Source organism: Temnothorax nylanderi, unplaced genomic scaffold (genome assembly GCF_030848795.1).
Source record: "Temnothorax nylanderi isolate EJ_2023f unplaced genomic scaffold, tnyl_v1.0 TNYL_tig0031_pilon, whole genome shotgun sequence".
Taxonomy (NCBI): domain Eukaryota; kingdom Metazoa; phylum Arthropoda; class Insecta; order Hymenoptera; family Formicidae; genus Temnothorax; species Temnothorax nylanderi.
In genome coordinates this window covers 267,177-282,540 of record NW_027249093.1, presented here as the reverse complement: position 1 = coordinate 282,540, position 15,364 = coordinate 267,177, and the positions used below count along the sequence as shown (strand labels likewise).

Here is a 15,364-nt window from a genome sequence, read left to right as displayed (position 1 = left end):
GGCCACGTAACTACGATGATACTGTAACAAAAACGAAAGATATAAATTAAAGAGGCGCTGAAAATGATAAATGTTTCAAAAAATACACATAATTTTACGCGTATCTAAATTCGTCTTTCAATTAGATTCACTGATAGGCCAGTCATATTAGACATCGAACCTTCCAATTAATCTTCACAGGTTGCAACCACCATGAATCGCTTTGATTTAAGGTGCTGTAAGTGAGATTTATCTTGCTTCGCAATGCGCATGCGCATTACAAAGTTATTAACAATATTATCAACAAAAAACGCGATTTTTTTTATTTTTTCTCAAATATCTCGAAAACTAAGCAAGATAGGGTAACTAACTATACATACCTTTTTTGTAGAGCGTAAAATTATCTACAATAATGATCTGAACAACATTTATCGTCAAGTCAGTCGTTTAGCTTGCACGCGCCGTCAAAGTCCGAGACTCGGATCCCAAAAACCCTCGATTTTATCGTTTTTTTATGTTGCGCCGGTGATTTTTTTCCGTCATTTAAAATGGAATTAAAAATCCCCAAAAAATCACACATCATCTGAGAACTACAAAGAATACTTTTCATGGTGTAAATGATTTTTTAGACCCTTTTTCTTTAGTTTGTAGCTGTATAAGCAAAAAATTTTGATTTTTTGGAATAGTCTTAGTTTTTCGCTGTTTTCAGGCCTTAGAATTTATTTGAGACGATTTTTATCATATGCATCTTGTTGTGGACGAAATTTGCAACAAAAAAGGACCCTTGTATTTTTTTCGTACGACGAACGCTGATTTTTTTATTGACGCGCAAAGTTATCTAATATTGCGCACAGGTCGGATAACGCTTGTTTTACACTAAAATAATTATTTTTTATTAAAATTTACGTAATTTTTCGCATTATTATTGAACCATATTTCAAAGCCGTTTTCAACACATTCTCTCATTTTTACTTATTTATTAACAAATTGTTTATTTAAAAATTATTATAAACAATTAGAAAAACATGTTATATTCGTTGTACTCATCGTCTCATTTCAACTCGAAAAATGTTTTTAAAAAATTTATTCATATTTAAAACATTTATTCAAACATACAGTGCATCTTTTGACTATTTATAAATGTTGTAAATAATATAAATAAATTTTTTAAAAACATTTTTCGAGTTGATATGAGACGACGAGTACAACGAATATAACATGTTTTTTTAATTATTTATAATAATTTTTAAATAAACATATTTGTTAATAAATAAGTAAAAATGAGAGAATGTGTTGAAAACGGCTTTGAAATATGATTCAATAATAATGCGAAAAATTACGTAAATTTTAATAAAAAATAATTATTTTAGTGTACAACAAGCGTTATCCGACCTGTGCGCAATATTAGATAACTTTGCGCGTCAATAAAAAAATCAGCGTTCGTCGTACGAAAAAAATACAAGGGTCCTTTTTTGTTGCAAATTTCGTCCACAACAAGATGCATATGATAAAAATCATCTCAAATAAATTCTAAGGCCTGAAAACAGCGAAAAACTAAGACTATTCCAAAAAATCAAAATTTTTTGCTTACATAGCTACAAACTAAAAAAAAAGGGTCTAAAAAATCATTTATACCATGAAAAGTATTCTTTGTAGTTCTCAGATGATGTGTGATTTTTTTGGGATTTTTAATTCCATTTTAAATGACGGAAAAAAATCACCGGCGCAACATAAAAAAAACGATAAAATCGAGGGTTTTTGGGATCCGAGTCTCGGACTTTGACGGCGCGTGCAAGCTAAACGACTGACTTGACGATAAATGTTGTTCAGATCATTATTGTAGATAATTTTACGCTCTACAAAAAAGGTATGTATAGTTAGTTACCCTATCTTGCTTAGTTTTCGAGATATTTGAGAAAAAATAAAAAAAATCGCGTTTTTTGTTGATAATATTGTTAATAACTTTGTAATGCGCATGCGCATTGCGAAGCAAAATAAATCTCACTTACAGCACCTTAAATCAAAGCGATTCATGGTGGTTACAACTTGTGAAGATTAATTGGAAGGTAACCCCCCTAAATTAGTCTAATATGACTGGCCTATGATATAATTATCTATTTTCCGGAAAAAATATTTACAAAAATAAATTTTTATAAAATTTTAAATAATTTCTTTTTTTCTAATTAGTTTTAGCTTATCGAAATAAAACTCCGAATAAATGAGGAAAAACTATTAATTTTATGCAGATAAAAGATGATACTTACCCCAAGGTTGCTCCGCCGGGGCCCGATGTCTCTCTCAGACCTCCTCCTCCTCTCAGGACGTCAGGCTTCCTCCTCTCATCGCGCACAGGACACTCGCGAGAAACACTCGCGGATAATAAACTACAATCGCGCGCGGACTAATTTCATTAAAAGTCTTTCTCGCGCGATACTGTACGGCACTCCCGTTTAAAAAAGTCCTTTAGTCCGATTATACTTGAACGGCACTCCCGAAGCAAACGCGACGAACCGGCTGCGGTTCGTTTATTCAATTAAATCGGCGGACGAGGGTACGTTAGCTTCCCCGTCTTTGAATTTTTATCCAAGCAGAACAAGAGTTTTGCTTGGGTAAAATCCTCGTACTGGGTACTGGGCCTTCCCACCTCGCCAAGGTCGTACCCATGGGAAGGAAGTACTTTACTCTGTAGTAATATAAAAACAGGTAACATAAGATTGATTAAACAAAACCACAATTAAGATTGAATATCGTATGCACATTACGCCGCGGTATCGAGCACGTAAATCTCGCGAAGGTAAGTACTATTAATGCATGCTTTGCACGATAAGGAGTCGCGATTATACGCGGCACGAAATACACGAGTCACAAAAATAAGAAATATTCACGAACGAGCGTTGTATCGTTGTATCACAGCGTGCTATTTACTTGAATCATTTACTTGAATCACGATACGATTTCACGTTGTCACTCGGCCCTCTTTCCGCTCTTCGAAAAGAATCGGGGATAATCGCACGACAATTCCGGCACAGCACACAGCACGTTCAAAGCACGACACGATTCGAGATATGCCGCGTAAATGAATGCCACGCACATTCGATGGTCCAGCGACATATGGCGGCCCGGGCCGGGACGAGCGATTATCGCCCGCGAATATCACGACGAAACTACAAATCACTCACGACACGTCACGACTCGCAATTGCCGTACGAGGTACCTTCGCCTCGACGCCCTCGACATCTCCGTCTCGAGCGAGCGACACATTAATTCATTCACGACACTTGATACACACTTGATGCAAATTATTGAGCGCCTCGTCGATTATTCCCGCGAAACGAGGAGCAGGAATGCCAATCGCACGAACGAGCGCGCGTTCCGAATCAGCACCCACGGCACGGAGCACAAACACTTGACACCTGTTCGAAATTTATCGGGAGAATGACTGATTGTGAGTAATATCCGCAGGTGAGGGTACTCCGAGCGTCGGCAAAACAAGTATCAAGGCTGTCTCGCCGATGGAAATGATCGTCCGCGCGCCGACTTTGCACGTACGTTGCTGCGAAATCGGCGGACTCATTCAACGGTCGCGATCGCGGTATTGCGACTGCCAAGGCCGAGGCCGAGGTGCCGACTGCCGAGTGCCGCGTGCCGCGTGCCTCGCCGACGCGCGGCGGCGGGCGGCGAGAGCGGCCGAACGTGATTCGGCATTCGGCCGGATTCGAAGGCTCCCGGCTCGACTACCTCCCGTAACTTAGCCGGTCAACTTCGACTTTATTAATTTTTTTTTTTTTTTAATCGTTTGTTGGTCGTTTGTTGGTGATTGTTGGCCTAATTACAACGTTTGTTGGTTCTTAATTGTTTTTTAAATTAAAAAAGAAAAATTAGCCTTAAGTTAGCCGGAAAAATTTTATTTTTAATTTAAAAAAAGCCTAATCGATGCGTAATCGTTTGCTGATGATTGTTGGTCTAATTTTAGCGTTTGTTGGTTTATTATTAGTCTTAAAAACGAAAAAAAACGAAAAATTATCTCACATTAAAGTAATCGAAGATTGGTTTATTTGCCTACGACTTAAGGTTTATTTCTATCAATTTAAGGCTAACATCTATAAAACTGGCTATGAATACGGGCCTTAACATCGGCAGAAAATCATTCGTATGTATTTAGCCGGAAATAAACGTCTTTTTAAAGAATCTCTATATGAAATCGTTTGTATTTCGTATGAAGACTTTTGAAGTGCAATTGAAAAGGTTTGTGAGTCATTCGTTTAATTGTAATTAATTATTTATTTTTACACCATGCATTTAGCCGAAATAGATAAATTAATAAAAGTTTTTATATGGAATCGTTTGTATTTTGTATGAAGAGTTATGAAGTGTGATTAAAAAGGTTTGTGAGTCACCCAGATAATTTTAATTAAATATTTATAAACTCGGTAATTATATATAGCCGAAATATAGATTTTTAGTTATTCATGTTAAAAGAAGAAGGCGCTAGTGTTCCCGAAGGTCCGTCTGCAGTCAGAATTAATATAAACGTTTGCCCATAATTACCGAGTTTATAAATATTTAATTAAAATTATCTGGGTGACTCACAAACCTTTTTAATCACACTTCATAACTCTTCATACAAAATACAAACGATTCCATATAAAATTTTTATTAATTTATCTATTTCGGCTAAATGCATGGTGTAAAAATAAATAATTAATTACAATTAAACGAATGACTCACAAACCTTTTCAATTGCACTTCAAAAGTCTTCATACGAAATACAAACGATTTCATATAGAGATTCTTTAAAAAGACGTTCATTTCCGGCTAAATACATACGAATGATTTTCTGCCGATGTTAAGGCCCGTATTCATAGCCAGTTTTACAGATGTTAGCCTTAAATTGATAGAAATAAACCTTAAGTCGTAGGCAAATAAACCAATCTTCGATTACTTTAATGTGAGATAATTTTTCGTTTTTTTTCGTTTTTAAGACTAATAATAAACCAACAAACGCTAAAATTAGACCAACAATCATCAGCAAACAATTACGCATCGATTAGGCTTTTTTTAAATTAAAAATAAAATTTTTCCGGCTAACTTAAGGCTAATTTTTCTTTTTTAATTTAAAAAACAATTAAGAACCAACAAACGTTGTAATTAGGCCAACAATCACCAACAAACGACCAACAAACGATTAAAAAAAAAAAAAATTAATAAAGTCGAAGTTGACCGGCTAAGTTACGGGAGGTGAAGTAACCAGAGAAAAATCACCGGAAACCCGACTGCCCCGATTGTCATTTTGGCGCCAAACGGTTTCCCCACCTGCTTCGTCGTCATTCTTCTGTTTGGCGGTAATTCAGCGCAATTCAGTCCGACCGGTCTAACGTCTCACGTCTGGCCGTTGATCTCGATCGGGGATATACGAATGTTTTTGTTCGTTTGTCCCAAGAGATCCTACAGCGAACGTTCGAGAACGTCGTTGGGCACAGCGTTTCACCTCTCCTGCCTTCGGTACCCTCGTGCACACCTGTTGAGCCGAACTTGCACCGCGATCGAGAGCACATCGCCCAGAACGAACGTTGATCTCGTTTGAAGTCGTCGCGTTGGAACAATGGATCAATTCGAGGACCAATTTGTTGACGATAACTCAAATCCGATTGATTCCGGAAGCGAGAGAAGCTGTTCGGTTACCGTCTCAGGTAAATTCGCGCAATTTTTATTGGCAATGAAAAAACAAAAAGCAATGAACATTTATAATATATTATTTATTATGTTCTGTTTATATGTAAATCTAAAAATATCTTTTAAATATATATTATCGATGCGTGGTGTTTGTTTTTCGCTGAGAATGTCAAGGAAGAATTTAAGAAAAGAAAAAAAAAGGACTCTGTAGACTTTGTTTTCTCTTTCCAAGATACATGGTATATTTATTATTTAGCCTAGCGACGGTTGTCTAAAATATTTTGTTTTCTTTTGTAAGACACATTGATAGCCACTGATGTCAAGTTTAATAACGGCCCAATATTGGAAGAGAAGAAGAAGCTGAAGAGACGTCGAAAGAATAGTGATGTTGAGCTTAAAAAAAAACAGGAAGAAGAGTATAATAATGAAGTGTGTGAGCAGAGATATAAGCGACTGATGCACTTGTTGAATAAGAGCAAATTTTATTCGTCCTATCTGATAAATAAGATTGAAGATAATATAAGTAAGAAGGAAAAGATCAAGAAGAGGAAGGGGCGTCTCGTTAACGATGAAAATACACCGCCGGCAAAGAAGCAAAGAAATCATAGGGATAATGCAAAATATGACATACAAGAATATATATCTACGGAGGTAACAAGATTTGGATTCTCGAATAATATTGGATTTATAATTACCACTTAATTACAGAGACAATTTAAAGTTGATGAAATTTTTTACAGATGAAGAGAAAGGTACGAGGAAGAAGGGCCGCAAGGGAAAGGAAGATTCTGAGCGATGAAGAGATAGAGGCGGAATTATCTGCAGATTCAGGCACCGAAGCGAATCCGAAAGCGACTGCCGACAAAGTCGCAGACACCGAAGCGGATCCGAAAGCGACTGCCGACAGCGTCGCTGTTACTCCGAAATATTTTCATGGCGAGCTACGCGATTATCAACATGCGGGCTTAGAATGGTTGAAGCTGCTTTGTAAAAACGGCCTGAGTGGAATCTTGGCCGATGAAATGGGACTTGGGAAAACGATACAAGTGATAGCCTTGATGTGTCATCTTATAGAGACAAAACAAACGGGGCCCTTCTTGATAATTGCGCCTCTCTCCACCATACCAAATTGGATGATGGAATTTGAAAGATTCGCTCCCGAGATACCGGTAGTTTTATTCTACGGCACGCCAGAAGAAAGGGCAGCTGTATGCAAAAAAATTGAGTGTACACACCCTGTCGAAGATTACAGGACGCAGCCTGTTGTGATCACTACGTATGAAGTACCGCTATACGAACATGCATACCTTAGACGTCACAAATGGAGATACATCGTAGTAGATGAAGGACATAGAATAAAAAATTATAACTGCAAATTGATCAAGTATGTAGCTGTTAAAAATTGATTGCGTTAATTAAAAACGAATTAATGATTTCAGAAATTGAAATTTTTTAACTTTAAAAAAATTATTACTTTTAAAAAATTATTTTCAAAACTGATTACAATTTTAGTACAATAATTAATATTTTTCAATTGGTAGATGTTTAACACGATATGAAAGTGACTATCAATTATTTAAGGTTTTGTATTACTTGGCTCTTAAAATTAAGATTATTGTACAGCATTAATTTTTTTAGGGTACTGAAATCTTTTCGATCCATGAATAGACTATTACTAACTGGAACTCCACTTCAGAACAATTTATCCGAGTTATGGTCCCTTTTGAATTTCCTACTACCAGAAATCTTTGATGATTTGGAAACGTTTGAGTCGTGGTTCAATGTTAAAGAACTTCAGCATCAGCACGGCACGGAAAAACTTTTGAAGCAGGAAGAAGAGAAACATGTGCTATCGTCATTACGCGAGATTTTGAAGCCATTTATGTTAAGACGGATAAAATCTGATGTTTGTCTAGAAATTCCTCCTAAGAAAGAGTTAATTGTTTATGCGCCGCTCACGGAATTGCAACACGATTTGTACAAGGCAGTATTGAATTACGATTTAGAAACGCTGAGCAAAATCGAGGTATCGGATCCAATTATACAGACCGTAAATGGTGAAAGGCCGAAAAGACAATCCTATTTGAGAAGCAAGTACGGATCTGTCGGAAACACATCCGTGAATGGATTACAGAGTTCTTCATTACAAAAAATTGAAAATAACAATGAGTGGAAAATAAAACCTGTGGACCGCTTATCGAAATGGAAACAATATACCGATGTTACGGAACGTAATAGAGAATTTCTTGTTCGCATTCAGTTTAGCTGCAGAAGTAAGTGTTGTTGCGTTAACGCAACATTTATACGCACATAATTTTTATCCATGTTTTATATTATATGTTATTTCGTTGCTCTTTTATTTTCTAGTTCCAATGTATAAAAAGATTGTAAATCATCCATACTTGGTTCACTGCCCGTTGGATTCGACCGGTTTACCGAAAATCGACGACGATTTGATTAAATCTTCCGGTAAACTTTTAGTATTGGATGCTATGCTGGCAAAACTTAAAGCGCAGGGTCACAAAATTTTACTGTTTTCGACATGGACTATGATTTTGGATATGATTGAAGATTATCTCTTGTTACGCGAAGATTATAATTATGTGCGATTAGACGGCAACACTAAGATTGAGACAAGAAAACAAAATATTACTGCTTTTAATGAAGATCCGAATATGTTCCTGTTCCTTATATCAACTAGAGCCGGTGGGGTTGGATTAAACTTAATGGGTGCCGATACTGTTATTATATACGACAGCGATTGGGTGAGTTAATATCAGTATTATTTTCCACACTTCTTCCACTTACTAATATCCGTACTTTATTCATGCTTGCTTTTTAACGCTTACAGAATCCACAAGTGGACATACAAGCCATGGCTCGATGCCATAGGATAGGGCAAACAAAACCCATTGTTGTCTACAAGCTGTGCACTAGAGGAACAATTGACGAGACGATTATCAAGCGAGCTGATACTAAACGTATTTTGGAGAAAATGGTTATCTCAAAAGTTATTACTAAAGATACTTTGCACGAGTTGAAGACGTTGATGGAGTCTAAGGATTACAAAGTTGTTACATCTGAAAAGGAAGGTAAATGCTTGCCATCGTGCATAATCCATGTAACAGATGTATGTAAACTTGTTTTTACTTGTTTTACTTATTTTACTTGTTTTTACAGTTTTTACAGAGATGGAGCTGAACAAACTGTTAGACAGAAGTGATTTAATGATTAACAATCAAAATAACCCACAGAATTCTCAAGAATAGAATACATACAGATATAAAAAGATATATTATATAATTGACAATTCATAAGTAATATATACAATAAGTACAAATTAGTTATACGCAATTTTTAGTTAAATTCAGACAAGTGAGCGCGTGATGTTATAAATTAATTACTCAGCTCTATTTTTTTAATATATTTATCCAATTTCTTAATAAATTTCATTTTCATTTAAAAAGAAGTTTAAGATCACTTACCCTATTTCTTATTTAATTATTAAGTGATGCGTGAGAGTAATACGGCAGTATATTTCTTTCCCTGTATAAAATCACAACGAAATAATTTTTTCAACAATATTCTAGACAAATCTTCAACCATGTCTACGTATAAATCAAGATTTACTTGATTTGATACGAGTCTTTCCTGTTAGAGGGTTTTTGTATTTACAAGACTGGGCCAACCGTTCGCGAAACTCAGCTTCTAGTTTTACATACGTTCCACCTGTTTCAGATGCGTGTTGGTTACATACTTGTTTATTTTGATACATAATATAATCGTAATACATTACGCATGAGAAACATACCAACAGGCTGCTTAGTCTTACAACCGTGTTGCTTGTTATTAAATTTCGAAAGCAAGTTCTCCGTGAGTGTTCTCTTTGTCAGAAGAGCTATCATTTGCGCCGCGGCTCTTTCCTCAAAATCTCTCTGATTGTCTTGATTGTGTCTTACATTCAAATTCCCGCTCCAGCACCTACCGTTACTCCTAAACGATAAAATCATGTATAAACATTTTGCGCGTTACAAAGATACTCCCTATTTCATCAAGGCGATTTCTTACTTGTGACTATTCTGATGCTTTGCTTTAGCTATTGGTTTTAATGCGCATAACGTATTGGATTCTTCGCTGTAATAAGATTCGTCGTCTACGCTGCTGTCCTCGTACGTCCCGCCGTCATCTTCGTCGTCCTCGTCTGTAAGCGAGGACGTAGGAGACGAAACGTCAGTGGTTACGGAAATCCGCCGATAAAGCTTCTGTAAGGACTTTTGTGAATCTTGCGCTTGGAGCAATCGACGAAGTCCCGAACCTCCCCAAATCTTTCCTGTTTTTTTTAAAGATTTTTTTCTGCGTTATAAAATTTCTACGAGAAGGAAAGCGATAAATTGATAATTTACCGAGCAGACCAAGTCTCGGTCTCTGTGGCACGAGCTCTATTCCGTTCCACCACATTGTATCCTTGCACACTAATTTGCCCGGACGAAGAGATGGATCGCGTGTTACCAGCCGTGTGATTTTTTCTGGGAAAAAGAGCTGGGGTGCTTCTAAAGTTATGACTTCTCTATGTGCCGTCAGGATATTTAACATATTTAATTCCTTCTCGCCTCTTACATCTGGTATGTGCTCCTGAAAGAAAAGAAAAATCTTTACACAAACTATATTTTCGTTATATCTTTACGTATATTACATCCATTCATATTTAAGAGCAGATTCTATTTTATATAACGTAATTACAAAAGGTACATGATGCTAATAATCAACCTTGTATCTACATCCGCCTTGATTTAGTAAAGCTTCAAATCTGTAGGCAGGTTGACTGCAACACGGGTATCTTCCCAGCGGGAAGGGCATAGGCCTTTGCTGCTCGTTTACGAAGAATTGCGCGGATTCCGGATGATAACAGCACCAACCAATCTGATGAATCGGGAAATATACGTTGCACTGTTGACAGAACAAGAAATGGCAGTCTCCCCACAATCTCCAATACACTTTGCGCCAAGAGCGCAACTCCGATCGCAAGGCGACGACATAATCGTTCAATGTCCAAGTCAAATCTCTGCAAAGTAAATTTTTTTTAGATAACTTTCATACGTAATATTTTTATGTTATAAAAACGCATGTGCATCGCGCGTACCTGACATGTTTGCTATGAACAGTTCCCTTGTTATCGATTTTCATCGCGCTCGGAACGCAAGGCACGAAATCGGAAATCGATTGTATAACATTCTTGCAACATTTTCCACATCTAAACATCGTAGCCAATGAGCTATAGTGTCCCTTTTTGTTGTCCGGAGTAGCCTCCACTAGAGACATGATTAACTTGCAGAACAAACGGCTCTGAATTTTATCTTTCTTGTCTTTTAGCATTTCAACGTCCTCGTTAGTAAATAATTCAACCAATCTACGGATAAAAACGGGAAAAAGAAGACTTCAACATAACCATTTGTTACTGGCACGATAGTATCGTGCGAAATACAATCAGAGCTATGACAACAATAAAACGTGCCTTGTAAGAAGATTGTCGTCTAGACATGTTAAGATTGTTGACGTTTTCAAGATATCTGACATATTGTCGTGACAATACTGAAAGCAATTTTCCAAAAGCGGTTCCATTTGCAGAAAACAAGCAGACACCATAATTGGAATAACGTTATTCGCCTCTAAAACTGGCCATTCCGACTTCTTTATGATATCCTTCTTCACCCATCTCATGAGCCAGTCGAAAATAACTACGTCGCAATGCACGGATATGTCGATCTCGTCGAGTTTCTGTCCTGCTGTGACATCAGCAAAATAACACATTTTTTGTATGAGAAGCTTTTGCGGACATCGAAAGTTCTTTCTGATATTTTTATCCTCGTCGCATACGTGAATTTCCACTTCACTCCTGCAATAAATGTAAAGAAATAATACATCTGGATATCGTTAAACAAAATTGATATAAAGAATTAATTCATTTATTGAAAATATTTTTAGCTTTATATGGCAAAAAAAATGTAATTGCAGCTAAAAGACACTTACTCCGACGATTTCTTGTTCGTCTTATTCTTTTCTTTGTCTCTTTCCTTATGAGTCGAGACTTTACTTTCAATTACGTTATTCAGAGAAGAACTCTTTTTAACATCCGCGACAGCAGAGGACTTCTTAATGACAGGCAGCGATAAGGCAGATTTTGGGAGCATATACGGCAAAACAGAGTCCAGTAGTCCCTCATGCAAAATATCTCTCAGATTCTCCTTCATGACCTTCGCTAAACCATGTTCGCTCTCCTCCGAATGCACTTTAGTCTGCAATACCTTCCCTTTTTCATTCTGGACTTGATCGCTCGATAACTGATTTGTTTCTTTAATACTATCCCCTATCTTTAGATGTTTATTAGAAGAATTTTCCACGCTGGTAGATTCCTTCGTGGAGCTGCTGTTATTGCACGTGTCAGAAATATTGCTGTTACAGGATATCACAGAAGACTGCGAGCTCATCGCGCTCTCCGACATACGCAGACTCGCTTCCTTATTATTTATCGCTTGTGTCAGTAACGCTTGTAAGGGATCATTACTCTTGTTTTGCTGTCCTCGAGTATTAGGATTACAGGTGTCAATGGTTGCTTTATTACCCTCGCGAGTTTCTAGATCTAAATTGATCTTCGCCAACTCGTGCCAGTCGATTTCGCTGTTGGCGCTCAGTATCGTGGCCAGACCTTCGCAACTGTCGTTAACTTGATACGCGGTTCTCATGAATTCGAAGAACGCCCCGATCGTTAACTTGGAGTGCTTATCTTCCTGGAGGTTTCGCAATCTTTCGGCTAAATTCAAAGTATCCATTATTACTACCGTCCGCAGACTTTCAAGTGGTGATCGCGACACACAACTCGACCCATTCCAATGCAGTTATTACCCGGCTTATCGCCATCAGGCTTCTCTATATTTGATACACAGTTATCAACGTGGCTCAAAACTTAGCAGAGCGAAAATTGTGCTAACGGCATTAGATGGGGGGATACAGAGAGAAAATCATCAAAACACTTGAAAACAAAGGTGCAGCATCCAGTATCTAATTTCGGTGCGATCTAGCATACCAGTAGGTCTACGTATACCTTCGTTACTCGTCGAGGCACATGCTCTCAATATCGCACTTGCGTTTAAAGCGACACTGTTAATCTCTTGCGGCTCCATGCCTCTAAAAAGATGCAATTCAATTTTGTTGCAAGGGTCACTTGTGCATCAACGGGAAATTTTATTTATCGATACACCGTACTCTGACATACGATTATAACGTCAAAAGATTACAAGAATTATCATGAGAATTTTAATACAAGATCAAAGAGTTATTCGGATAATTATGCAATATTGTACGCTTGGTAATCATCAAGAATGCCTTTTCTCTCACTTTTCACTCCGATAAATGTCCTCCGTGTTTGACAGTAGTCGGTGTTTGATTTTTAATCAGCTGACCGCGTTCCAAAACTTAAAAAGTGGCATCCACACATTTTTGCTCAGATTGTATTCTGAAACTCATTAAAAAGAGATTTTTATCTTCCTAACTGCGTTACAAACAGTTACAAAATCAAGAGTACACATCTATTGTTTCTATATGCTATGGTTTCGTCATATGGTTCGTTAACCTAAAAAGTTACCGCATTGAATTGAGATGGGTGCAGTTATTAATACTTTAATCACATTTGTTTAGCCCATAAAAACTGGTAAATAACCGATAAATAAATTGAAAATTTCAGTTAAATTGGTAAAAATTCTGATAATAATCTGTGATTATACATTTTTTAAATATATCTATAATTACATGTTTAAATTTTTGTTTTTAATTACAAATTTACATCTTCATGTATTTTTACAGGTCCGAGATATCCGGAGTTTTACTTCTCATTAACGTTTGGGGTTTTAATATTTAACATTCAACGCCTGAACTATATTTAAAAATGGTTCAAGCAAGTGAAAGTGACATTATAAATATAGGCGGAGTTTTAAATGACTCTGCCAGGCCTTTGAAAGAGAGATTCCGTGCTCTATTTACTCTGAAGAACATCGGCGGTGTAACGGCGATAGATCAGATCCATGCGTGCTTCAAGGATCCGTCGGCGTTGCTGAAGCACGAGCTTGCGTACTGCCTGGGTCAGATGCGGGATCCCGCAGCCATTAGTATCTTAACGAGTGTCCTAGAAGATCTGTCGCAGGAGCCGATGGTACGTCACGAAGCTGGTATGTGTTTAGCATGTAGGAGAGCAAAGGTCTCGCCCAACCTTTGGTGATCTGCAAAAGAAATGAAAAGACTAAAGAATCTATCCTTTGCCAGGAGAAGCACTGGGTGCTATCGGTGATTCGAGCGTAATCCCGCTGTTGGAAAAGTACCGCAAAGATCCTGTGCCCGAAGTAGCAGAAACATGCGAGTTGGCCCTAAACCGATTGAGATGGTTAGAATCCAACAGTGATGCGAAGAACTTGCAAAAGAATGCATATTCGACCATCGATCCTGCGCCACCGGCGAAAACGACAGATGTGAGTGTCTTGAAGGGTATTTTACTGGATGAAGGCAAGTCACTGTTCGACAGATACAGAGCGATGTTCTCGCTGAGAAACTTGGGCACCACAGAGAGCATTCTCGCCCTTACCGAAGGTAATTTATATTGATTTAAAAGTCTAAAAATATTAATATCGAGTACTAACTAACCGAGTGCCATTTTTGCAAAAGGTTTGAAGGCCGGTAGCGCTCTGTTCAAGCACGAGATAGCGTTTGTCCTGGGACAGCTTCAGGACGAGGTTTCCGTGCCGGGATTGCAAACGTCGCTGGAAGATACGGAGGAGAACGAGATGGTCAGGCACGAGTGTGCGGAAGCCTTAGGTTCCATCGCCACTCCCGAGTGCTACGAGATATTAAACAAATATCTTAACGATAGTAAAAGAGTCGTCCGCGAGAGCTGCGTCATCGCTCTGGACATGTGCGACTATGAGAACAGTGCGGAATTTCAATATGCAGACACGCTGGCGAAACTTTCCGCTGCGTGAAGACATCCACCTTTTTGAAATGTTTTATTTATGTTATATATATTGCGTACTATAAACATATTTTTCATCCCGAGCGAAAGAAGAGAAATGTATGTAATTAATTCCGTTAGTCGCAATACATTTTCACACGTTCACGCGATGTTCCGGATGGAAAGTAAAGAATCGTTACATTCCTTACATCTCGGATATATTTTCCCTTATTATCCTTGTTTTACTTTTTACCTCTGAGAATACTAATGATAGGTTCTGTAATTATATCTGAACACACCATTCAATAATTAGGAACTCCAGAAACGTAATCAGGAGCTCCGACATCGAATCGATCGTATAAGGAAGGTATGCATTTCCTCGTCACCGTAAGACGGCTTGTTTTCCGAGAAAAACGGTAAAATCTGCAGGATTGAATCGCGGCGTTGTATGCGGGTGTACCGCTAATAGCAAATGAGCTCGATAAGACTCGCTATACAAATGCCAGGCATTAAAGGCGAAATCGATCAACCGGCAACTGTCGCGCTCCGCTCCGTTTCTGCAGTTTCGTCGCTGAAACTTCGTTCGCTCGAAATCTCTTCTTTAATCGCGTCCGGAAGCGTATAACTGCTGGGATTTCCCCGTGATGGAATTTCGAAATTGTCCGTGTTCAATTTCATGAATATCGCGTGCCGCGTCCCGCGCATTCATTGGCATACATT

General features: G+C 37.8%; 3 protein-coding genes across 6 annotated transcripts; 2 read left to right on the top strand and 1 right to left on the bottom strand.

Moving 5' to 3' along the window:
- The first annotated feature begins 2,435 nt into the window (after window positions 1–2,435).
- On the top strand, window positions 2,436–9,121 carry LOC139770549 (lymphoid-specific helicase). 3 transcript variants are annotated; one of them, XM_071702562.1, is made up of 7 exons: window positions 2,436–5,321; window positions 5,420–5,669; window positions 5,951–6,303; window positions 6,393–7,036; window positions 7,291–7,925; window positions 8,020–8,417; window positions 8,504–9,121. In XM_071702562.1, the coding sequence occupies exons 2-7, from the start codon at window positions 5,582–5,584 to the stop codon at window positions 8,873–8,875; spliced, it is 2,490 nt and encodes an 829-aa protein (XP_071558663.1). In that variant the 5' UTR covers window positions 2,436–5,321; window positions 5,420–5,581; the 3' UTR covers window positions 8,876–9,121. The 3 variants fall into 3 exon arrangements, with proteins under 3 accessions (XP_071558663.1, XP_071558664.1, XP_071558662.1); XM_071702563.1 differs by lacking the exon at window positions 2,436–5,321 and having other exon boundaries at window positions 5,328–5,669; window positions 8,504–8,744; window positions 8,833–9,121; XM_071702561.1 differs by lacking the exon at window positions 2,436–5,321 and having other exon boundaries at window positions 5,328–5,669.
- On the bottom strand, window positions 8,448–13,825 carry LOC139770548 (SANT and BTB domain regulator of class switch recombination). Its single transcript, XM_071702560.1, has 10 exons — window positions 13,687–13,825; window positions 12,752–13,162; window positions 11,680–12,460; window positions 11,165–11,545; window positions 10,793–11,059; window positions 10,420–10,714; window positions 10,056–10,284; window positions 9,721–9,982; window positions 9,464–9,645; window positions 8,448–9,381 (listed from the first exon to the last, which is right to left on the bottom strand). The coding sequence occupies exons 2-10, from the start codon at window positions 12,828–12,830 to the stop codon at window positions 9,272–9,274; spliced, it is 2,586 nt and encodes an 861-aa protein (XP_071558661.1). The 5' UTR covers window positions 12,831–13,162; window positions 13,687–13,825; the 3' UTR covers window positions 8,448–9,271.
- Window positions 13,203–14,852, top strand: Nero (deoxyhypusine hydroxylase nero). Of its 2 annotated transcripts, none has more exons than XM_071702596.1 (4): window positions 13,203–13,357; window positions 13,510–13,871; window positions 13,966–14,286; window positions 14,362–14,852. In XM_071702596.1, exons 2-4 carry the CDS (start codon window positions 13,592–13,594, stop codon window positions 14,673–14,675), a joined length of 915 nt encoding a protein of 304 aa, XP_071558697.1. In that variant the 5' UTR covers window positions 13,203–13,357; window positions 13,510–13,591; the 3' UTR covers window positions 14,676–14,852. The 2 variants fall into 2 exon arrangements, with proteins under 2 accessions (XP_071558697.1, XP_071558698.1); XM_071702597.1 differs by having other exon boundaries at window positions 13,231–13,398.
- The last annotated feature ends 512 nt before the right edge of the window (window positions 14,853–15,364 follow it).